This window comes from Oncorhynchus tshawytscha, linkage group LG04, assembly GCF_018296145.1.
Source record: "Oncorhynchus tshawytscha isolate Ot180627B linkage group LG04, Otsh_v2.0, whole genome shotgun sequence".
In the NCBI taxonomy this organism is placed as follows: domain Eukaryota; kingdom Metazoa; phylum Chordata; class Actinopteri; order Salmoniformes; family Salmonidae; genus Oncorhynchus; species Oncorhynchus tshawytscha.
Genome location: NC_056432.1, coordinates 37,662,929 through 37,687,638, shown reverse-complemented (window position 1 = coordinate 37,687,638; position 24,710 = coordinate 37,662,929). Strand labels below are relative to the sequence as shown.

The window sequence follows — 24,710 nt, the reverse complement described above, 5'->3', positions numbered from 1 at the left end:
AGTTGGAAGGGACAAATCACTCACGTCAAACTGGTATGATGTAAACACTGACTGCTTGTCTTGGGAATGACACATGCTAACAATCAGACATTCATAATAAACATGAAATGCATGACAAAATTGGTGGGTTCTGGAATGTCTATGCTAAAGGAATGGGATAATTTGTTCTATGAAATGTACTTTTGGTATCACCATACGCACGTTAAAATATAAATGAGTCTACAATACAGGTGACTCAGAAGTTCATAGCTATAACTATAACATAGACCGTCAACCTCTTGGCACGAACTTGACAGACTTGATATTGGCTGTCAAGGCTGGCTTTTGGCGTGTGTTTCTATTATGTTTCTGTATGTCTGTGTGTGTGTAATTTATGGGTCAGAAGTCACCTAGCAGACTCTTTCCACTCCAGCTCGTCCCCGTCCTGCTGCAGCGTGTCCATCTCAGTGAAGAGGGTGGGGTTGGGCATGTCATCATCCTCTCCCAGGATATAGCGGAGACGCTCCGCTGCAGGAGACACTGGGACAAACACACACACGTCAGACATCATCACTGCTTGACAGACTCATATTTACTCTGGAGAATTTTTGACTTTTATGGCTCTGAAATATAAACATGCTTAATCTCTTCCCTGTGAACCCACTTATTAAGCGGGGAGTTTCAAGCAGTGGTGCAACAACAGATGGTGATGATTACATTTCCTAATATTTAAAAGGTCAAGCTGAATATTTGAATTTTTTACTGGGTTGTTATAATTCCTCACAGACAGGGATGAAGGGTTGGTAAACTGAAAAATGAAGCTGATCAATTGGACCAGCAAGTTTAAAAACGTGTCATTCTGTCTTACCCTTCACTTCAATGGCAGTGATCTGATCTTGAGCGTGACAGCATTTCTATCAATCCTACAGGAACATCTGTGACCAGAGGGCTTGATCTCTACCACGAGGTGTCAATGCTCGGGCTAACTCAGTAACCTGACAAACAGTGCCTTCAGAAAGTATTCAAATACCATTTACTTATTCCACATTTTGTTGTGTTACAGCCTGAATTAAAAATGGATTACATTGATTTTTTTTCCCTCACCCATCTACACACATTACCCCATAATGAAATGTTAGCACATTTATTGAAGATGAAATACAGAAATATCTCATTTACGTAAGTGTTAGAACCGTTTCGATGTTAGCAACTTATTTGGGTTGATTTATGAAAGATATAGAAATCTATTGAGAATGCTTATTATTGTAGAGGAATGTATGTAAACTGTTCATTATGTTAAATACGGTATGTATATTAGAAGCCTTTTATGGATTCTATTGTGACACCAGGTGGACACCTATGGTTGACCTGTAAGAATAGAGAATGAGGGGTTATGGGTAAAAATGGTGTCAGTAACTCATTAGGACAGGTTATGGCGCTTGATGGAAGACACCTAGTAGAGCTATAATTTCTACTTATGTAGTCGCTAAGGTTCCAGATGATAAAATGCCACATCTATGGAAACCCATAAGAAACCAAACCTGTATGTAGGTGTTTATAGAAGTGGCCATTTAGAATAATCAACCCTAGCCACTACATGTCAATACATTTGGCAGCAATTATAGCTGTGAGTCTTTCTGGGTAAGTCTCTATGAGCTTTGCACACCTGGATTGTACAATATTTGCACATTATTCTTTAAAAATTCTTCAAGATCTGTGAAGTTGGTTGTTGATCATTGCTAGACAGGCATTTTCAAGTCTTGCCATAGATTTTCAAGCCGATTTATGTCAAAACTGTAACTAGGCCATATAAGAATAGGGCTGTTGCATTGACAGTATTACCATCACACCGGGAGTCATGACCTCTAAAATTCCACGGGAGTTAAGGTAATCTCTTATGCACTCAGGACATGCATTGATAGTACCCTAACCACAATCGGGTTGTTAATGACCTGGTACTCAGTGCTCTATTGTCCCTCTAACCACTCTGACATCAAAGCAAAAGTATCATGCTTTAAAAACTCACCTCACTGTGATGATCAATTTGAAGAAAGTTCAAAAGCAGGTTGAAACTGAGTGAAAAACATGGTCGTTGCGGATGTTGTTTCAAAGTCTAACACAACAAAACGAAATGGACAGCGCATCTAAGGTGATGATTAATTAAATACACCTCATGCATAGCCTATTGGAGCTTATGCATAGACTTGTGAGCCCAAGCACGAAAGAAAAACATGAATTCAAATTATTATTGTGATGCTGTTACACAATACATAACCTAAAACATATTACGCATAGCAGAAAAGCACGCAACAAAACTGCTTTAAGATGTCTTTGCTACAAACTTGGTCTATCCTTTACTCCAAAAGTAAACAAATGTGAGTATTCGCCTTGAGTGTGGACTGTATTATTATTCACATTGGATGGATTGGTTACCTTACGCTACACTCCAACATTTCTATCCAAGAGTCTGGGAGAGAACAGCCAGCCCTAGGGGATACTGTTAGTTCATTGATTGTGTAGGGTAGTTTACAATTAGAAATTATAGTGAATTTGATTTTGAATAGCCTACTAGGGAAATGAGTATATTTTCATAATTAATGGACAGACACCTTTAGCCACAGAAGATCTCACCACCGTGCGTTTCCATCTCCTCCTCAATCTCCTTTACAGTATTCCTTCGTTCTCCTCTATTCCTTCCACGAGCACGCAGACGGGCAGTCAATAGTTTAGTGAAATTTTTTCATTGCGAAAACATGCTACTATCGATGTTCCCGAACAGATTTCACTTGGTTTCCCAAATTAAGCACTGGGGTAGCTACAGGAACAGGGTTGGAGAGCCAATGGCATACAGAGTTTGGGCGGAATATCACCTCTCGCACAACCATAGCATGCTCATGTGTGAAGTGAAATAAGTGTTGTTATATTTATCAGCTGCTCACATTAAGCACCGAAGTAGGCTATCTGGCATCATAGAAAAACGGAAAAACGGACCTGCGGCCTCCATTTGATGTTGGAGTGCATTCAGATGACATATTAGCAAAGACAAGATTAAATTCAGAATAGCCTGATGGGTGAAAATATGATCACTTGATGAGAAAACATCTGTGCAGCCTGAGGCAAGGAACAAAGCACAAGCTTTTTTTTCGGGCTTTCTCAAATTATCAATAGCCCATAGTAGCATCATGCAGACCATATATGGTTTGTTCTTCACAACTAACGTTGCCAAATAACTCTAAATATATAGTGCATTTGGAAACAATCTACACACAATACCCCATAATAACAAAGCAAAAAAAATGGTTTATAGGCATTTTTGCAACTGTATAAAAAAACGGAAATGTCACATTTACATAAGTATTCAGACCCTTTATGCAGTACTTTCTTGACGCATGTTTGGCAGCGATTACAGCCTCGAGTCTTCTGGGGTATGAAGCTACAAGCTTGGCAAACCTGTACTTTGAGAGTTTCTCCCATTTCTCTACAAATCCTCTCAAGCTCTGTAAGGTTGAAAAGGGAGCTTCGCTGGACAGCTATTTTCAGGTCTCTCCAGAGATGTTTCATCGGGTTCAAGTCCAGGCTCTGGCTGGGTCACTCAAGGACATTCAGAGAGGTGTTCCGATTCCACTCCTGCGTTGTCTTGACAGTGGGCTTAAGGTTGTTGTCCTGTTGGAAGGTGAACCTTCACACCAGTCTGAGGTTTTGAGAGCTCTGGAGCAGGTTTTCATCAAGGATCGCTCTGTACTTTGCTCCATTCATCTTTTCCTCAATCCTGACTAGTCTCCCAGTCCCTGCCGCTGAAAAACATAAAATCAAATCAAATTTTATTGGTCACATACACATGCTTAGCAGATGTTATTGCGAGTGTAGCGAAATGCTTGTTCTTCTAGTTCCGACAGTGCAGCAATATCTAACAAGTAATATCTAACAATTCCAAAACAGATACCTAATACACACATCTAAGTAAAGGAATTGATTAAGAATATATAAATATATGGATGAGCAATGACAGAGCGACATAGGCTAAGATGAAATAGATAGAATACAGTGTAACTTCCTGCGCCGACAGAGATGGCCGCCTCGCTTCGCGCTCCTAGGAAACTATGCAGTATTTTGTTTTTTTAATGTATTATTTCTTACATTGTTACCCCAGGAAATCTGAAGTTTTATTACATACAGTCAGGAGGAACTATTGGATATAAGAGCAACGTCGACTCACCAACATTAAGACCAGGAATACGACTTTCCCGAAGTGGATCCTCTGTTTGGTCCACCACCCAGGACAATGGATCAGATCCCAGCCAACGACCCAAAACAAAGGCGACGCAGAAGGGGCAGAAGGAGCGGTCTTCTGGTCAGGCTACGTAGACGGGCACATCGCACACCGCTCCCGAACATACTACTCGGCCAATGTCCAGTTTCTTGACAACAAGGTAGATGAAATCCGAGCAAGGGTTGCCTTCCAGAGAGACATAAGAGATTGTAACATTCTCTATTTCACGGAAACATGGCTCACTTGGGATACGTCATCAGAGTCGGTACAGCCACCTGGTTTCTTCACGCATCGCGCCAACAGAAACAAACATCTCTCTGGTAAGAAGAAGGGCGGGGGTGTATGCCTTATGATTAAACAACAGAGGAACTCAAGTCCTTTTGTTCACCTGACCTAGAATTCCTTACAATCAAATGCTGACCGCATTATCTACCAAGAGAATTCTCTTCGATCATAATCACAGTCGTGTATATCCCCCCCCAAGCAGACACATCGACGTCCCTGAAAGAACTTAATTTGACTCTATGTAGAGTTTAAGAGGTTCTTAGTCACCTCACTGACCAAGGCCCTTCTCCCCTGATTGCTCAGTTTGGCCGAGCGACCAGCTCTAGGAAGAGTCTTGGTGGTTCCAAACTTCTTCCTTTTAAGAATGATGGAGGCCACTGTGTTCTTGGGGACCTTCAATGCTGCAGACATTTTTTGGTACGCTTCCCCAGATCTGTGCCTCGACACAATCCTGTCTCTGAGATCTACGGACAATTCCTTCGACCTCATGGCTTGGTTTTTGCTCTGACATGTACTGTTAACTGTGGAACCTTATAGACAGGTGTGGGTCTTTCCAAATCATGCCAAATCAATTGAATTTCCAATCCAGTTGTAGAAACATCTCAAGGATGATCAATGGAAACAGGCTGCAGCTGAACTCAATTTCGAGTCTCATGACAAAAGGTCTGAATACTTATGTAAATACGGTATTTCTGTTTTTTATTTTAATTTTAATACATTTGCAAACCTTTCTAAAAACCTGTTTTCGCTTTGTCATTATGGGGTATTGTGTGTAGATTGATGAGGAACATTTAAAACAAATCTATTTTAGAATAAGGCTGTAACGTAACAAAATGTAGAAAAAGTCAAGTGGTCTAAATAGTTTATAAATTCACTGTAGCATATAGGGGCTGTTTTAAATGATCTCTTCTAAGATCAACATAGCCACTTCATACGCACACTTCCACCAATTCCAGAATATAATTTATTCAGCTAAATTCAATTATAACTATAAAATCATATAATATGAAATAATGGCATTGGCCTTATAAGCATATACAGTGGCTTTCGAAACTATTCTCCCCCTTGGCATTTTTCCTATTTTGTTGCCTTACAATCTGGAATTTAAATAGATTTTTTGGGGGGGTTGCACAACTTTGAAGATACAAAACATTTTTTGGGGTGAAACAAACAAGAAATAAGACAAAAAAACTGAAAACTTGATTGCATAACTATTCACCCCCCCAAAGTCAATACTTTGTAGAGCCACCTTTTGCAGCAATTACAGCTGCAAGTCTCTTAGGGTATGTCTCTATAAGCTTGGCATATCTAGCCACTGGGAGTTTTGCCCATTCTTCAAGGCAAAACTGCTCCAGGTCCTTCAAGTCGGATGGGTTCCGCTGGTGTACAGCAATCTTTACATCATACCACAGATTCTCAATTGGATTGAGAATATATCCTTCCTGTTTGGCCCTGTCTGGGGGTGTCCTCGGATGGGGCCACAGTGTCTCCTGAACCCTCCTGTCTCAGCCTCCAGTATTTATGCTGCAGTAGTTAATGTGTCGGGGGGCTAGGGTCAGTTTGTTATATCTGGAGTACCTCTCCTGTCCTATTCGGTGTCCTGTGTGAATCTAAGTGTGCATTCTCTAATTCTCTCTTTCTCTCTCTCTCTCTCTCTCTCGGAGGACCTGAGCCCTAGGACCATGCCCCAGGACTACCTGACATGATGACTCCTTGCTGTCCCTAGTCCACCTGACCGTGCTGCTGCTCCAGTTTCAACTGTTCTGCCTTATTATTATACGACCATGCTGGTCATTTATGAACATTTGAACATCTTGGCCATGTTCTGTTATAATCTCCACCCGGCACAGCCAGAAGAGGACTGGCCACCCCACATAGCCTGGTTCCTCTCTAGGTTTCTTCCTAGGTTTTGGCCTTTCTAGGGAGTTTTTCCTAGCCACCGTGCTTCTACACCTGCATTGCTTGCTGTTTGGGGTTTTAGGCTGGGTTTCTGTACAGCACTTTGAGATATCAGCTGATGTACGAAGGGCTATATAAATAAATTTGATTTGATTTGATTTGATTGATGTCTGGGCTTTGACAAGGCCATTCCCAGACATTTAAATGTTTCCCCTTAAACCATTCAAGTGTTGCTTTAGCAGTATGCTTAGGGTCATTGACCTGCTGGAAGGTGAACCTTCGTCCCAGTCTCAATTCTCTTGAAGAATGAAACAGGTTTCCCTCAAGAATTTCCATGTATTTAGCGCCATCCATCATTCCTTCAATTCTGACCAGTTTCCCAGTCCCTGCCGATGAAAAACATCCCCACAGCATGATGCTGCCACACTTCACTGTGGGGATAGTTTTCTCGGGGTGATGGGAGGTGTTGGGTTTGCGCCAGACATAGTGTTTTCCTTGATGGCCAATAAGCTCAATTTTAGTCTCATCTAACCAGAGTACCTTCTTCCATATGTTTGGGGAGTCTCCCACATGCCTTTTGGTGAACACCAAACGTGTTTGCTTATTTTTTTCTTTAAGCAATGACTTTTTTCTGGCCACTCTTCCATAAAGCCAAGCTCTGTGGAGTGTACGGCTTAAAGTGGTCCTATGGACAGATACTCCAATCTCAGCTGTGGAGCTTTGCAGCTCCTTCAGGGTTATCTTTGGTTTCTTTGTTGCTTCTCTGATTAATGCACTCCTTGTTTGGTCCGTGAGTTTTGGTGGGCGACCCTCTCTTGGCAGGTTTGTTGTGGTGCCATATTCTTTCATTTTTTTATGAATGTATTTAATGGTGCTCCGTGGGATGTTCAAAGTTTCGGATACTTTTTATAACCCAACCCTGATCTGTACTCCTCCACAACTTTGTCCCCGACCTGTTTGGAGAGATCCTTGGTCTTCATGGTGTCGCTTTCTTGGTGGTGCCCCTTGCTTAGTGGTGTTGCAGACTCTGGGGCCTTTCAGAACAGGAACAGAACAGATCTATTGAGATCATGTGACAGATCATGTGACACTTAGATTGCACACAGGTGGACTTTATTTAACTAATTATGTGACTTCTGAAGGTAATTAGTTGCACCAGATCTTATTTAGGGGCTTCATAGCAAAGGGGGTGAATACATATGCACCCACCACTTTTCCGTTGTTTATTTTTTAGATTTTTTTTGAAACAAGTTTTTTATTTTCATTTCACTTTACAAATTTGGACTATTTTGTATATGTACATCACATGAATTCCAAATAAAAATACATTTTAATCCCAGGTTGTAATGCAACAAAATAAGAAAAATGCCAAGGGGGGTGAATTATTTTGCAAAGCACTGTATTGTCAGCTAAATGAACAAGCCTACAGCCTATGGCATAGAGCATAACCAGATAACATACAATAGGCCAACTCATATTCTGTTCTTCTGAAATATATTTTCTTCATATAATAATATATCTTTAGACCTGACTAAAATTAATGATGGATTTATTGAGATAAATTAATTTATTGGACTTTTTAAAAATGTAGATATTCAAAAGGCGCACTGGAGGCCTGGAGATGCTAAACTTGTTTATGTTAACTAACAATCAATTACCGTGAGACTGGCAGACTTTTGCATGACAGCTGACAAAATTTCATGACCCCCTACAACCCTACTCAGGAACATTCAATGTCGTCTTGGTAAGCAACTCCCGTGTATATTTGGCTTTCTGTTTTAGGTTGTTGTCCTGTTGAAAGGTGAATTTGTCTCACAGTGTCTGTTGGAAAAAAGACTGAACCAGGTTTTCCTCTAGGATTTATCTTGTACTTAGCTCTATTCCCTTACTTTTTATCCCCAAAAAACTCCCTAGTCCTTGCCGATGACAAACATACCCACAACATGATGCAGCCACCAGCATGCTTGAAAATATTAAGAGTGGTACTCAAGTGATGTGTTGCAACACTTTGTATTCAGGACATAAAGTTCATTTCTTTGCAACATTTTTTGCATTTTACTTTAATGCATTATTGCAAACAGGATGCATGTTTTGGAATATTTTTTATTCTGCACAGGCTTCCTTTTTTTCATTCTGTCATTTAGGTTAGAACGAGCTGCAAGTCCTGCCATCTCCTCATTGGTTATACCCACGTGGGCAATTGAAAGATGAACTGAAGTCGGTTATGGTAATACACCTTATTATGAAAGTTAGTTGCCAATTGCCATATAAAGTCCAAAGCAGAAGAAGACTGGAAGGAGGAGAGATGACTAGAAACGATTCGGTTTAATATTTTATGTGTGGATTAATTATCGGAGTAGAGGACCTTATACATTTCAGGTAAAATAACAACTCAATGTGTATATTCCAGGTCAAATTAGCTAGCAACAGCAAGCTAGATAAATTGCCATAAATGTTTCATGCTTTTCGACCTGTCCCCAAATAAATCTAATTGGTTCAGAGTTTGTTATGATATTTTAACCTGCGTGTCGTGATCGCGTTTGGTTTGGGGGGGACAAAATCAATTTGCGCACAGTACCGCACACACACGCACGCACATCCGGTTTGGGCATGGTGTAACTTCAATGTTGATGATCTATCCTCAGTTTTCTCCTAGCACAGCCAAGAAACTCTGTAACTGTTTTAAAATCACCATTGGCCTCATGGTGAAATCCCTGATCAGTTTCCTTCCTCTCTGGCAAATTAGTTAGGAGGGATTCCTGTATCTTTGTAGTGATTGGGTGTATTGATACACCATCCAAAGTGTAATTAATAACTTCACCATGCTCAAAGGGATATTCAATGTCTGCTCCTTTTTATTTTACCTATCCACATTTATTGCTTCCGGGTCCCGCCGGTGTAACTGCTAAACTGCATGCTGACTGTACTGCATGATTGTAACGGGTTTACTAATGTGTTAGTTCTAGTAGCTATGTTGACGATGATGTTAGCTAATATGGTGACAACGTAGGCTGTGTGTAGCGGTTAACGATTATGATATGAAGGTTTGGCTTGGAAAGGTTTTTTTCACCTGGTCACTGACAGCTGAGGTGTTGTGCACTGAAGTCCACAAGTGAAGGGAAAGAAGAGAGGAGGAGAGCATGTAGATATCAGAAGGAATTCTATAACAATTAAAGGGATCATGTTGTATGTACATGTATGTGGCTGCTGTGAAAGTCAACTGTGTTTGCGTGTGATCAGGGGTGTATTCATTCTGCCGATTCTGTTGAAAAATGTTTCTTAAACGGAAGCAAACTGAACGAAACGGGGATAAACATACCTGAATTTGTCCAATTGAAAATCTAATTTGAACAGGTTAGACAGACCCTAGATCAGCTAGATGCAGGCAAGATTGTGCAATGCAGTATTGAATCTGTCACCTTGATTACTCAAATTTCACTCGACTTGTAAACTTTCATTCATATGCTAGATTGTATAGCAACCTCTTGATGGGTATCGGGAAAATTCAAGAATCATGTAGTAGCCTAAACCTATTGATGTTACATTGAGCTGGGTGAATGGAATATGAATGACAGTCCAATATGCTGTAGTAGAAATAAGGCCATGCTCATGAAAAAATATATATGTCTTAAACGGCACCAACCGCCACTGATATATACATATAACTAGGGATAGAGTGACTCGGTAGCAGGATAAATGAAAAACATTAGCAGCAACTTATGTGATGAGTCATAAAAGTTAGTGAAAAGGGTCAATGCAGATAGTCTGGGTCGCTATTTGGTTAACTATTTAACAAACCATTTAGCAGTCTTATGGATTGGGGCTAGAAGCTGTTCAGTGTCCTGTTGGTCCCAGATTTGGTGCATCAGTAACACTTGCCATGCGGTAGCAGAGAGAACAGTCACTTAGGTGGCTGGAGTCTTAGACAATTTTTAGGGCCTTCTTCTGACACCGCCTGGTATAGAGTTCCTGGATGTGTGCTCTGTTCTCTATCCACTTGCATTGGACAAGGTTGAGAAGTTAGATGGCTCATTTAACAAAGTGGTTAGGTACGATTAATATGCAGAACAAAGTAGGCTACTTTGGTACATCAAAGTCAACTTAATTTCATATGTTACTTTGAAAAACCCTAACCAACTGTAAGCAACTCTAAGAAACTTGTAGACACAAACAGTTTACAAACACAGTGTCTGGCTGCTTTGTGTGGTGTATGGGGGTCTCTACCTTCTTGCCCTTTGTGCTGTTGTCTGTGCCCAATAATGTTGGTACCCTGTTTTGTGCTGCTATTATGTTGTGCTGCTGCCATGTTGTGTTGCTATCATGTTGTTGTCATGTTTTATTCCTACCATGCTGTGTTGTCATGTGTTGCTGCCATGCTATGTTGTTGTCTTAGGTCTCTCTTTATGTAGTGTTGTGTTTTCTCTCTTGTCGTGATGTGTGTTTTGTCCTATATTTTAATTTAATTACATTTTTAATCCCAACCCCCGTCCCCGCAGGAGGCCTTTTGCCTTTTGGTAGGCCATCATTGTAAATAAGAATTTGTTCTTAACTAACTTGCCTAGTTAAATAAAAAAACATGTAAATAATATAAAATAGTAGTTTAATTCACACAAGAGAGATTGGTTTACATCAAAATTATTTTTAATTTTCTTTATTTAAGGTTTCTAAGCTTTTATTGAGGGGTGGCAGGTAGCGTAGTGGTTACAGCGTTGGGCCAGTAACCAAAAAGTTGCTAAATCGAATCCCTGAGCTGATAAGGTAAAAATCTGTTTCTGTCCCTGAACCCACTGTTTCAAGGCCATTATTGTAAATAAGAATTTGTTCTTAACTGTCTTGCCTAGTTAAATAAAATGTAATCTCCTAACACTTTATTGTCCTGAAGGTCTTTGTATTTACTCTCTCAAATATTCAAACTTACTGTTCCTATAATTATTGTATGTATAATAGCCCTCTGCTAAGATTGCAGCTGTGTAGGTTCCCTCTTAAATCAGCTAACAAGCTGACTGAAAATAACAACTGTGTATTCAAGCTATTGTGCTGCAGTGAACTCAATTACACCACATTGAGCAATGTGTACATCCTCACATAGTGAAAACATCCTCAATTCCATTCAACAAGCTGAGTGTTCTGGGTAAGGGATGCAATTCCAACTCCACCTGATTTATTTTATATTTTAGTCTCTCTATTTTGGTTACTGTTAGAGTCACATATCCACTCCCCCAAACAAGACAACATTTGCAGTTTTCTCAAGGGAGATAACAGCTGGCTAGCGTTGTTATGATGCACTCAGCATCACTGAAGTGTGATGTGACTCATTTGTGGAGTGAATGCAATGGTATCAAACAAATGGAAACCATGTGTTTGATGTGATCATGACTTGCCTGTGATGTAATGTGTGATTAGACATACAGACATTTCCATGTAAAAATACCCAAGAGCACCAACGTGAAGTTCATAGGAGCATGTCAAATTGGGTGTCAAATGAAAATGCTAATAGTCTATATTTTTGAGAAATTAAGGCACACATAAATCTTATTTTCTATCCTAAAAATGAGAAATTAACAAAGGCTTTGATTTCTGGTCAAACAGATGGAAAGGGGGTCTTACATTTTCTGCCTTCTGTAAGTTTAACAAACATTTCCGTGTGCCTTAAAATTCCGTTACCAGAAACCCACATATCTTTCTGATATTTTCTGATTTCTCTCCTTCATGAGAAAGAAGGATAATGAAAGTTCACAGAAGTACCAAGTAAAGGTAGACGTATCAATTAGTTAGTGTTTTTACTGATTTAAATTGTGTTTATGAACTATTAAGTTATTAAAACAAATTGGTAAAAGGATTTCCCCCAAAAATTGGGAATGGAATTGTTGCAATTGCATTGGCTACAATGGAAAATCATAGTAGTCACAAACCACAGTTGGGTTCACAAGTTTCGACAGCACAGTATAGTACCATACTGTGCAGTACAGGACAGTAAAATAGAATACAATAAAGAAAAGTAGAGTATAGTACAGTACAGCATAGCACATCACAGAAGAGTACAGTACAGTAAAGTTGGTTCAGTACTAGGGGTGTAACCGTTAACCAAACCGAAAGTTCAGTACGTATTGTGGTTTTTGGGGGTTACTGTTCGGTTTCGATACAGTGGGAAAATGAAATGCCAACAGTTATTGTAGTTCATTTTTGTTTTGGCAAAAGAAGTAAAACTAACCCAGGAATAGATCTTGAGCCATATGATGTAGGTTCCAATAAAATAGTTTGTATTTTTTGCGTTATTCCGTTTTCTCCATTTTGGTTTTCGATGTTTCAGATTTTTCCTGTTTTTCAGGTTTTCAGTCTCAAAATCACACTTAAAAAAAGAAAAACAACTATTTTGGAGGTTCTAAGTCCACAACAATGATTAAACCACATCAGGAGACATTTTTAGGTCTGGGAAGAATCTCAGAAATGTAGATTTATGGGTGTAGATACCTTTTAATTTAGGTGCTACCAGCAAGAGCCTTGCTTGGTTAGTGATGTTTCTGAAGCACACATGTGATTTGCAGAGCTTGCTGAACAAATCACCACTGGATTGATGTAAATAATAATGATACCATTCAGCCAGGTATGCATAGACTACTTTGTAGTTAACATATAATTTAGAAGGTTTTTGGGAAAGCCTTTCATCTACCAGAAGGCGTTGTCATGAGCATCATTGCTAATGGATACATACAGGGCATTTTGGAAAGTATTCAGACCCCTTGACTTTTTCCAAATTTTCTTACGTTACAGCCTTATTCTAAAATGGATTTCCCTCATCAACCTACACACAATACCCCATAATGACAAAACAAAAACAGGATTTTAGAAATGAAATATTACATTTACACAAGTATTAAGACCCTTTACTCAGTACTTTATGAAGCACCTTTGGCAGCGATTACAGCCTCGCGTTTTCTTGGGTATGAAGCTACAAGCTTGGCAAACCTGTATTTGGGGACTTTCTCCCATTCTTCTCTGCAGATCCTCTCAAGCTTTGTCAAGTTGGATAGGGAGCGTTGCTGTACAGCTATTTTCAGTTCTCTCCAGAGATGTTTGATAGTGTTCAAGTCCGGGCTCTGGCTGGGCCAATCAAGAACATTCAGAGACTTGTCCCAAAGCCACTCCTGCATTGTCTTGGCTGTGTGCTTACGGTCATTCTCTTGTTGGAAGGTGAACCTTCGCCCACAGTCTGAGGTCCTGAGTGCTCTGGAGCAGGTTTTCATCAAGGATCTCTCTGTACTTTGCTCCGTTCATCTTTCCCTCGATCCTGACTAGTCTCCCAGTCCCTGCCACTGAAAAACATACCCACAGCATGATACTTCACTGTAGGGATGGTGCAAGATTTCCTCCACACGTGAGGCTTGGCATTCAGGCCAAAGAGTTCAATTTTGGTTTCATCAGACCAGAGAATCTTGTTTCTCATGGTCTGGGAGTCTTTAGATGTCTTTTGGCAAACTCCAAGCAGGATGTCATGTGCCTTTTACAGAGGGATGGCTTCCGTCTGATCACTCTACCATAAATAACTGATTGGTGGAGTGCTGCAGAGATGGTTGTCCCTCTGAAAGGTTCTCCCATCTCCATAGAGGAACTCTGGAGCTCTGTTAGTGACCATCAGTTTCTTGGTCACCTCCCTGACCAAGGTCCTTCTCCCCTGATTGCTCAGTTTGGCCGGGAAGACAGCTCTAGTCTTGGTGGTTTCAAACTTCTTCCATTTAAGAATGATTGGGGCCACTGTGTTCTTGGGGACCTTCAATGCTGCAGAAATGTTTTAGTACCCTTCCCCAGATCTGTGCCTTGACACAATCCTGTCTCTGAGCTCTATGGACAATTCCTTCAACCTCATGGCTTGTTTTTTTGCTCTGACATGCACTGGCAACTGTGGGACCTTACATACGTGTGTGTGACTTTGCAAGTCATGTCCAATCAATTGAATTTACCACAGGTGGACTCCAATCAAGTTGTAGAAACATCTCAAGGATGATAAATGGAAACAAGATGCACCTGATCTCAATTTCCAGTCTCATAGGAAAGGGTCGGAATACTTATAAATACTTTAGTATTTTCAATACATTTGCAAACATTTCTAAAAACCTGTTTTCTCTTTGCAATTATGGGGTATTGTGTGTAGATTGATGAGGAAAACGTTTTATTTAATCCATTTTAGTATAAGGCTGTAACATAACAAAATGTGGAAAAAGTCAAGGGGTCTGAATACTTTCCAAATGCACTGTAGTGGCAGTAGAACAATCAAACACAGATGGGTCAATCCCGCGCTGTTGCCTCTTCAGAAAGTAGAAGAAAATACAAAGAATTTATGCATGTTGTTCATTCATGTCCTATCATCTTATCATGTTCTAATAAATTCAAAACATTTAGTTGATTACCTAAGTTCAATCCATTTTGGCTGCTACTGTTTCCCAAACTGAAGATTTAAATGATGATAGAGGATCCTCCAATTCCGGTTTATCAACCCCATCACTCGTCATCATACAGAACTAGATCGCTTGCTGCGCTTCACAAAAGGATAGTTTGAAATGTGCCAATTAAGATTTAAATTTTTATCACAACGTGTTCATAGGTTCTAGTTTATTTTAACGGAATAGCCTACAATGTTTTTCATCTCAGATTTACTCAAAGCATACAATGCAGTGTAGACATAGCCTATAGGCCTAGTGTTTAATTCACTTTACATACAGTGCCAGTCAAAAGTTTCATTGTAGAATAATAGTGAAGACATTAAAACTATGAAATAACACATATGGAATCATGTAGTAACCAAAAAACGTGTTAACAAATCAAAATATATTTGAGATTCTTCAAAGTCTCCACCCTTTGCCTTGATGACAGCTTTGTACACACTTGGCATTCTCTCAACCAGCTTCATTATGAATGCTTTTCCAACAGTCTTGAAGGAGTTCCCACATATGCTGAGCACTCGTTTGCTTCACTCTGCGGTTCAACTCATCCCAAACCATCTCAAATGGGTGATTGTGGAGGTTTGGACATCTGATGCAGCACTCCATCACTCTCCTTGGTCAAATAACTTTTACACAGTCTGGTGGTGTGTTTTGGGTAATTGCCCTGTTAAAAACAAATGATAGTCCCACTAAACGCAAACCAGATGGGATGGCGTATTGCTGCAGAATGCTGTGGTAGCCATGCTGGCACACTTATGGCTTGATTTGTAAATAAATCACTGACAGTGTCACCAGCAAAGCATCCCCACACAATCACACCTCCTCTTCCATGCTTCACGGTGGGAGCCGCCCCTGTTTTTTAAACAGGGGCGGCAGGGTAGCCTAGTGGTTAGAGTGTTGGACTAGTAACCGAAAGGTTGCAAGTTCGAATCCCCGAGCTGACAAGGTACATATCTGTCGTTCTAAGAATTTGTTCTTAACTGACTTGCCTAGTAAAATAAAGGTAAAAAAACAAACACATGCGGAGAACATCTGTTCACCTACTTTGCGTCTCACGAAGACATAGCGGTTGGACCCCTACTAATGTCAATTGCTCGTGTCCTTTAGTAGTGGTTTCTTTGCAGCAATTCAACCATGAATGCCTGATTCACACAGTCTCCTCTGAACAGTTGATGTTGAGATGTGTCTGTTACTTGAACTTTGTGAAGCATTTATTTGGGCTGCAATCTGAATTGCAGTTAACTCTAATGAACTTATCCTCTGCAGCAGAGGTATCTCTGGGTCTTCCTTTCCTGTTGCGGTTCTCATGAGAGCCAGTTTCACCATTGCGCTTGATGATTTTTGAAACTGCACTTGAAGGAACTTTAAAAGTTCTGGTAATTTTCCGGATTGACTGACCTTCATCTCTTAAAGTAATGATGGACTGTCGTTTCTCTTTGCTTATTTGAGCTGTTCTTGCCAAAATATGGACTTGGTATTTTACCAAATGGGGATATCTTCTGTATACCACCCCTAACTGATTACCTCAAACGCATTAAGATGGAAAGAAATTCCACAAATTAATGTTTTAACAAGGTACACCTGATAATTGAAATGCATTCCAGGTGACTACCTCATGAAGCTGGTTAAGAGAATGCCAAGAGTGTGCAAAGCTGTCATCAAGGCAAAGGGAGGCTACTTTGAAGAATCTCAAATATAAAATATATTTAGATTTATTTAACACTCTTTGGTTACTACATGATTCCATACGTGTTGTTTAATAGTTTTGATGTCTTCACTATTATTCTACATGTAGAAAATAGTAAAAATAAAGAAAAGCCCTTGATTGAGTAAGTTGAAGTCGGAAGTTTACATACGCACTTAGGTTGGAGTCATTAAAACTTGTTTTTCAACCACTCCAAAAATGTCTTGTTAACAAACTATCATTTTGGCAAGTCGGTTAGGACATCTATTTTGTGCATGACACAAGTCATTTTCCCAACAATTGTTAACAGACAGATTATTTCACTGAATCACACTTCCAGTTGGTCAGATGTTTACATACACTAAGTTGACTGTGCCTTTAAATAGTTTGGACAATTCCAGAAAATTATGTCATGGCTTGAGAAGCTTCTGATAGGCTAATTGACATAATTTGAGTCAATTGGAGGTGTACCTGTGGATGTATTTCAAGGCATACCTTCAAACTCAGTGCCTCTTTGCTTGACATCATTGGAAAATCAAAAGAAATCAGCCAAGAAAAATAAATACAATTGTAGACCTCCACAAGTCTGGTTCATCCTTGGGAGCAATTTCCAAATGCCTGAAGGTACCACGTTAATCTATACAAACAATAGTATGCAAGTATAAACACCATGGGACCACACAGCCATCATACCGCTCAGGAAGGAGACGCATTCTGTCTCCTAGAGATGAATGTACTTTGGTGCGAAAAGTGCAAATGCTGTGAAAATGCTGGAGGAAACAGGCACAAAAGTATCTATATCCACAGCAAAACGAGTCCTATATTGATATAACCTGAAAGGCCCTCAGCAAGGAAGAAACTACGGCTCCAAAACCGCCATAAAAAAAGCAAAACTACAGTTTGCAACTACACATGGGGACAAAGATCGTACTTTTTGGAGAAAAGTCCTGTGGTCTGATGAAGCAAAAATAGAACTGTTTGGCCGTAATGACCATCGTTATGTTTGGAGGAAAAGGGGGAGGTTTGCAAGCCGAAGAACACCATCCCAACCGTGTAGCACGGGGGTGGCAGCATCATGTTGTGGGGTTGCTTTGCTGCAGGAGGGACTGGTGCACCTCACAAAATAGATGGCATCATCAGGATGGAAAATTACGTAGATATATTGAAGCAACATCTCAAGACGTCAGTCAGGAAGTTAAAGCTAGGTTGCAAATGGGTCTTCCAAATGGACAATGACCCCAAGCATACTTCCAAAGTTGTGGCAAAATGGCTTAAGGACAACAAAGTCAAGGCATTGGAGTGGCCATCACAAAGCCCTGATCTCAATCCTATAGAAAATGTGTGGGCAGAACTGAAAAAGTGTGTGCGAGCAAGGAGGCCTACAAACCTGACTCAGTTGCACCAGCTCTGTCAGGATGAATGGGCCAAAATTCACCCAACTTATTGTGGGAAGCTTGTGGAAGGCTACTCAAAACAATTTATAGGCAACGCTACCAAATTCTAATTGAGTGTTAAAAAATGGTGCCGGAAGAAATGGCAGCAGTTTTACAGGCGCCCAACCAATTGGGCTATTATGTGTTTTTGGCGTTATTTGTAACTTATTTTTTACATAATGTTTCTGCAACTGTATCTTACGGCAGAATAGAGCTTCTGGATATCAGAACAGCGATCACTCACCTCGGATTAGATAAAGATTTTTTCAACAAGAAGCAAGACTCACATGATATTCTCCAAACACCCGGCAGGGCTGACATCACAGGTATTCGCAAGTGGAAGCAACGCAGGTACAGAGGACGAAGGTCCAGATGCCTCGTCAGGACCGGCAGAAGGCGAGTAGGAAAGCTGCCGTTACCGTCAATATTACTCGCCAACGTACAATCATTGGACAATAAATTAGACTAGGTACGATCACGAATATCCTACCAAAAAAATGTAATATCCTATGTTTCACGGAATCGTGGCTGAATGACGACATGGATATTCAGAAAGCGGGATATATGCTGATCCGGCAGGATAGAAAAACACACTCCGGTAAGACAAAGGGAGGGTTGTCTGTGCATATTTGTAAACAACAGCTGGTGCACGAAATCTAAGGAAGTCTCTAGATTTTGCTCGCCTGAAGTAGAGTATATTGTGATAAATTGCAGGCCACACTACTTGCCTAGAGAGTTCTCAGCTATACTTTTCGTGGCTGTTTATTTACCACCACAAACAGATGCTGGCACTAAGACCGCACTCAGTCAGCTGTATAAGGAAATAAGCAAACAGGAAACCACTCACCCAGAGGCGGCGCTCTTATCCGGAGACTTTAATGCAGGGAAACTTAAATCAGTTCTACCAAATCTCTATCAACATGTTAAATGTGCAACCCGAGGGAAAAAAACTCTGGACCACCTTTACTCCACACACTGAGACGCGTACAAAGCTCTCCCTCGCCCTGCATTTGGTAAATCCAACCACAACTCCATCCTCCTGATTCCTGCTTACAAGCAAAAATTAAAGCAGGAAGCACCAGTGACTCGGGCAATAAGAAAGTAGTCAGATGAAGCAGATGCTAAACTACAGGACTGTTTTGCTATCACAGACTGGAACGTTCCGTGATTCTTCCGATGACATTGAGGAATACACTTCATCAGTCACTGGCTTTATCAATAAGTGCATCGAGGACATCGTCCCCACAGTGACTGTACGTTCCTTACCCCAACCAGAAGCCATGGATTAGAGGCAATATTTGCACTGAGCTAAAGGGTAGAGTTGCTGCTTTCAAGGTGTGGGACTCTAACTCGGAAGCTTACAAGATATCCCGCTATGCCCTGCGACAAACCATCAAACAGGCAAAGCGTCAATACAGGGCTAAGATTGAATCATACTACACCGGCTCCGATGCTAGTCGGATGTGGCAGGGATTGCAAACTATTACAGACTACAAAGGGAAGCACAGCTGTGAGCTGCCCAATCAGACGAGCCTACGAGACAAGCTAAATCACTTCAAAGCTCACTTCGAGGAAAGCAACACTGAGGCCTGCATGAGAGCATCAGCTGTTCTGGACGACTGTGTGATCACGCTCTCCGTAGCCGACGTGAGTAAGACCTTTTAACAGGTCAACATACACAAGGCTGCGGAGCCAGACAAATTACCAGGACGTGTGCTCCGGGCATGTGCTGAACAACTGGCAGGTGTCTTCACTGACATTTTCAACATGTCCCTGATTGAGTCTGTAATACCAACATGTTTCAAGCAGACCACCATTTCCCTGTGCCCAAGAACACAAAGGCTCCGTAGCCATCAAGTGCTTTGAAAGGCTGGTAATGGCTCACATCAACACCATTATCCCAGAAACCCTAGACCCACTCCAATTTGCATACTGCCCAAACAGATCTACAGATGATGCAATCTCTACTGCACTCCACACTTCCCTTTCCCACCTGGACAAAAGGAACACCTATGTGAGAATGCTATTCATTGACTACAGCTCTGCGTTCAACACCATAGTACCCTCAAAGCTCATCACTAAGCTAAGAAACCTGGGACTAAACACCTCCCTCTGCAACTGGATCCTGGACTTCCTGACAGGCCCTCCCCAGGTGGTGAGGGTAAGTAGCAACACATCTGCCACGCTGATCCTCAACACGGGAGCTCCCCAGGGGTGCGTGCTCAGTCCCCTCCTGTACTCCCTGTTAACCCACGACTGCATGGCCAGGCACGACTCCAACACCATCATTACGTTTGCAGATGACACGACAGTGGTAGGCCTGATCACCGACAACAACGAAACAGCCCATAGGGAGGAGGTCAGAGACCTGGCCGGGTGGTGCCAGAATAACAACCTATCCCTCAACGTAACCAAGACTAAGGAGAAGATTGTGGACTACAGGAAAAGGACCACCGAGTACGCCCCCATTCTCATCGAAGGGGCTGTAGTGGAGTAGGTTGAGAGCTTCAAGTCCCTTGGTGTCCACATCAACAACAAACTAGAATTGTCCAAACACACCAAGACAGTCATGAAGAGGGCACGACAAAGCCTATTCCCCCTCATGAAACTAAAAAGATTTGGCATGGGTCCTGAGATCCTCAAAGGTTCTACAGCTGCAACATCGAGAGCATCCTGACCGGTTGCATCACTGCCTAGTACGGCAATTGCTCACCCTCTGACTCCAAGGCACTTCAGAGGGTAGTGCGTACAGCCCAGTACATCACTGGGGCTAAGCTGCCTGCCATCCAGGACCTCTACACCAGGCGGTGTCAGAGAAAGGCCCTAAACATTGTCAAAGACCCCAGCCCCCCCAGTCATACACTGTTCACTCTACTACCGCATGGCAAGCGGTACCGGAGTGCCAAGTCTAGGACAAAAAAGCTTCTCAACAGTTTTTACCCCCAAGCCATAAGACTCCTGAACTGGTAACCAAATGGTTACCCAGACTATTTGCATTGTGTGCTCCCCCTCAACCCCTCTTTTAAGCTGCTGCTACTCTCTGTTTATCATATATGCATAGTCACTTTAGCCATACCTACATGTACATACTACCTTAATAAGCCTGAATGACCGTTATCTGGATATAGCCTTGTTACTGTTATTTTCAAATGTCTTTTTTCTGTTGTTTTATTTCTTTACTTACCTACACACACACACACACACACACACACACACACACACACACACACACACACACACACACACACACACACACACACACACACACACACACACACACACACACACACACACACAAAACACCTTTTTTTCACACTATTGGTTAGAGCCTGTAAGTAAGCATTTCACTGTAAGGTCTACACCTGTTGTATTCGGCGCACGTGTCAAATAAACTTTGATTTGATTTGTATGTAAACTTCTGACCCACTGGGAACGTGATGAAAGAAAGAAAAGCTGAAATAAATCATTCTCTCTACTATTATTCTGACATTTCACATTCTTAAAATAAAGTGGTGATCTTAACTGACCTAAGACAGGGAATTTTTACTCTGATTAAATGTCAGGAATTGAAAAACTGAGTTTAAATGTATTTGGCTTAGGTGTATGTAAACTTCCGACTTCAACTGTAGGTGTGTCCAAACTTTTGACTGGTTATGTATGTATGTATGTATGTATGTATGTATGTATGTATGTATGTATGTATGTATGTATGTATGTATGTATGTATGTATGTATGTATGTATGTATGTATGTATGTATCTATGTATGTATGTATGTATGTATGTATGTATGTATGTATGTATGTATGTATGTATATATGTTTGTGTTTGTGTGTGTGTGTGTGTGTATTCATTTGGGTTCAAGGTGCACACAGAACCAAGGTCGAATATGTGTCCTATTCAGTACTGTAGAGTTCAGTACAGTAAAGAAAAGTAGAGTATAGTACAGTACTGTAGAGTTCAGTACTGTACACAGTAGAGCACACTAGAGTGTACTCTATTGTACTGTACTCTACTGCACTGTACTTTACTGTACTGAACTATACTCTACTGTACTACTGTATTGCACTGAACTCTAATTTAGTGTACTGTACTGTAGTCTACTCTACTGTACTGAACTGAACTCTATTATACTGTTCTATGCTGTACTTTACTGAGCCTTACTGTGCTGTACGTTGATGTCCAAACTTGTGAAACATACACGTCTATGATTGGTTCAGATTTGGTCCGGTCCAGACCAACCAAATTGAGTCTTGTTTGAGGCCAGAGCTCATTAAAATAATAGCCATTGTGTAGAATAATACACAAATATGCAAAGGAGGATAATGCATATTCATACATTTTTGTGTGCCTATCTATTTAGGATACATAACCTGTCACACCCTGACCATAGTTTGCTTTGTATGTTTCTATGTTTTGGTTGGTCAGGGTGAGCTGAGTGGGCATTCTATGTTACATGTCTAGTTTGTCTATTTCTATGTCTGGCCTGATATGGTTCTCAATCAGAGGCAGGTGTTAGTCATTGTCTCTGATTGGGAACCATATTTAGGTAGCCTGGGTTTCACTGTGTGTTTGTGGGTGATTGTTCCTGTCTTTGTGTTTTGCGCCAGATAGGGCTGTTTTGAGTTCTCACGTTTATTGTTTTCGTTAGTTTATTCATGTATAGCGTCTTAATTAAAGGAACATGAATAACCACCACGCTGTGTTTTGGTCCGCCTCTCCTTCACCACAAGAGAACTGTTACATAACCATGAAGAGAATGATATTCATATCTTTAATTATGCATTTCTGTGTAGTACAGATCAGGGACACATGATGAAATTGCGTTACCATAATTCCGTTGCCGGGTGTAAATCCACTTCACTAACTTTGCATCTGCACAGTTCTTCCAATAAATGTGTTTTTGTCAAATGTTCAGTGTAAATTGTTAAAATTAGTCATTGTGCATAGACTTATGATTTGCTTTTAATCCCCCAAAAATAGTTTGGTATACATTGTAAGTGAAAAATCTGAGTTTCAGCATAACCATGGAATTGCCCATACATACAGTATACATCATTGTCAATGACGACCCGTCGTTCAGGACAGGTGGGGCAAACATGGTCTCTTTATTTGCTTTCTAGAGTAATGCAGCTCCAAAATTCAAGTGTTTCAGCTTTGCTTAGTGTTTCTCTGTGGTGGTGGGCCAGCCAGCGGAAAATACAGAGCGTAGCGGTTGGTACTGTTCTCTAGTTGCGCCGTGATTGGCTCAGTGTTCTGTCACTCATGGGGACACTACGTCACCGCAAAATCTACAGGGAGAGCTCGAAAATTCAAACCCCTTGGGTGCTGCCATAGATTTACATTAGAAGTGCCCATCCAAGAAGGCTCAAGGTCATTGGCCACAGACAAAATGACATCAAATCACATTATATATACCGTAGCTGTGATTAGACTGATCATGTCAACATCATACTTTCAAAATCTTAGATAGCAAGATAGACAAACAGTCATTATCATGAATCAAGTCGACAATCTACTGCCAAATCCTTGCAATCGTTGTCATATGAAGATAAATTAGAGATAAAAAGTATCGGTGCTCATTGGCTATTGGACATAAACATTACACAAGTTGAAAATCACAAATTCAACAATGAGTGGTTTGGAACGAATCAGTGGTTAACTGCAAGTGTTACAAAGCCATCACTAGCCTGCTATTCAGTGAAGAGGGTGTGTGGTCCAAGTCTGGGTTTAAGGGTCTCTTTTCCAAACTTAAAAGGATAAACATTCACATGCAACACCATGGGCCAGAAAAGGTTGAATACATTGGTAATGCTGTCAATCCAGCATGACTTCTGCCACGTTTTTTAGAAAGGCACTAAATGAGGCTGAATGAACAGTTTCGCTGCCAGACAAGGCTCCGCCGATAGTCGGGTGTGGCGGTGGTAAGGATTCACTCCGTGGTGCTGAAAAGAAAGCTCTGCTTTTGGGACAGCATTATGTAGGCCCTAACAGTTTTTGGGCACCGTTTGTTACCGTTATGGTGCAATTCATGTATTGTTTAGTGTTGTGTTGTGGCTTTGCTTGCATGTATGATAATAAAACAGTTGAGTTTGCCCCACCAAGATTTACATGCTAAAATCACCTCTGACCATTGGTTGTTATGGTGCATAGGCACTGAAGTGTAATGTGATTGTGGACCTGATAAAAAAATAAGTGCACTACATAGCAAATAGGGTTGCCATTTGGGATGCAGACCATGACTTACCTGTGCGGTTGATGTCTTGAGGGACTTGAATGTCGTGTTGTTCCAGGAGTCCCTCCTCAATGTCTATGTCTCTGTATCTGTCCCTGTCATCATGCTCGTGGTCATGCTGTTTGTGCTGGTCATAGTGACTGTCCCCCCTCTCCATGTTCCCCGCCTCATGGCCCCCTGCAGAACGTCTTCGCCGGCGCTTCCGTCTGTACCCACGAGGCACCGGGACACCGATGTAGATGTTCTGCTGGTCTGTGGACAAACGGTAATCCAAAGTTAAGTTTAACAACAAAGTTGGGTACTGGGACACCAATGCAGTTGGACTAATGGTCTGGAAAGAACCGGTATTAAAGTACATTAACATGTCATCGAGGGAAATGTACTGCAAAACATGAAACAGAACATCATTAAAAATCCATCAAGCAAGGCCTGATAATAGTTGTACAGTACAATACCTAGAAAAGCCAAGCAACAACCAACACATAATA

At 41.0% G+C, this 24,710-nt stretch overlaps 1 protein-coding gene across 1 annotated transcript in view; it reads right to left on the bottom strand.

Moving 5' to 3' along the window:
• The window catches only part of LOC112248670 (electrogenic sodium bicarbonate cotransporter 4-like), a 54,404-nt gene extending 29,935 nt beyond the window's left edge, over nucleotides 1-24,469 (bottom strand). Inside the window, exons 1-2 of the mRNA XM_024417891.2 lie at nucleotides 24,235-24,469; nucleotides 390-519 (exon numbers count right to left, since the gene is read on the bottom strand). Of these exons, the coding sequence (XP_024273659.1) occupies nucleotides 390-519; nucleotides 24,235-24,379 (275 nt within the window). The 5' untranslated portion in view covers nucleotides 24,380-24,469. The remainder of the gene's footprint in view (nucleotides 1-389; nucleotides 520-24,234) is intronic.
• Nucleotides 24,470-24,710: the final 241 nt, after the last annotated feature.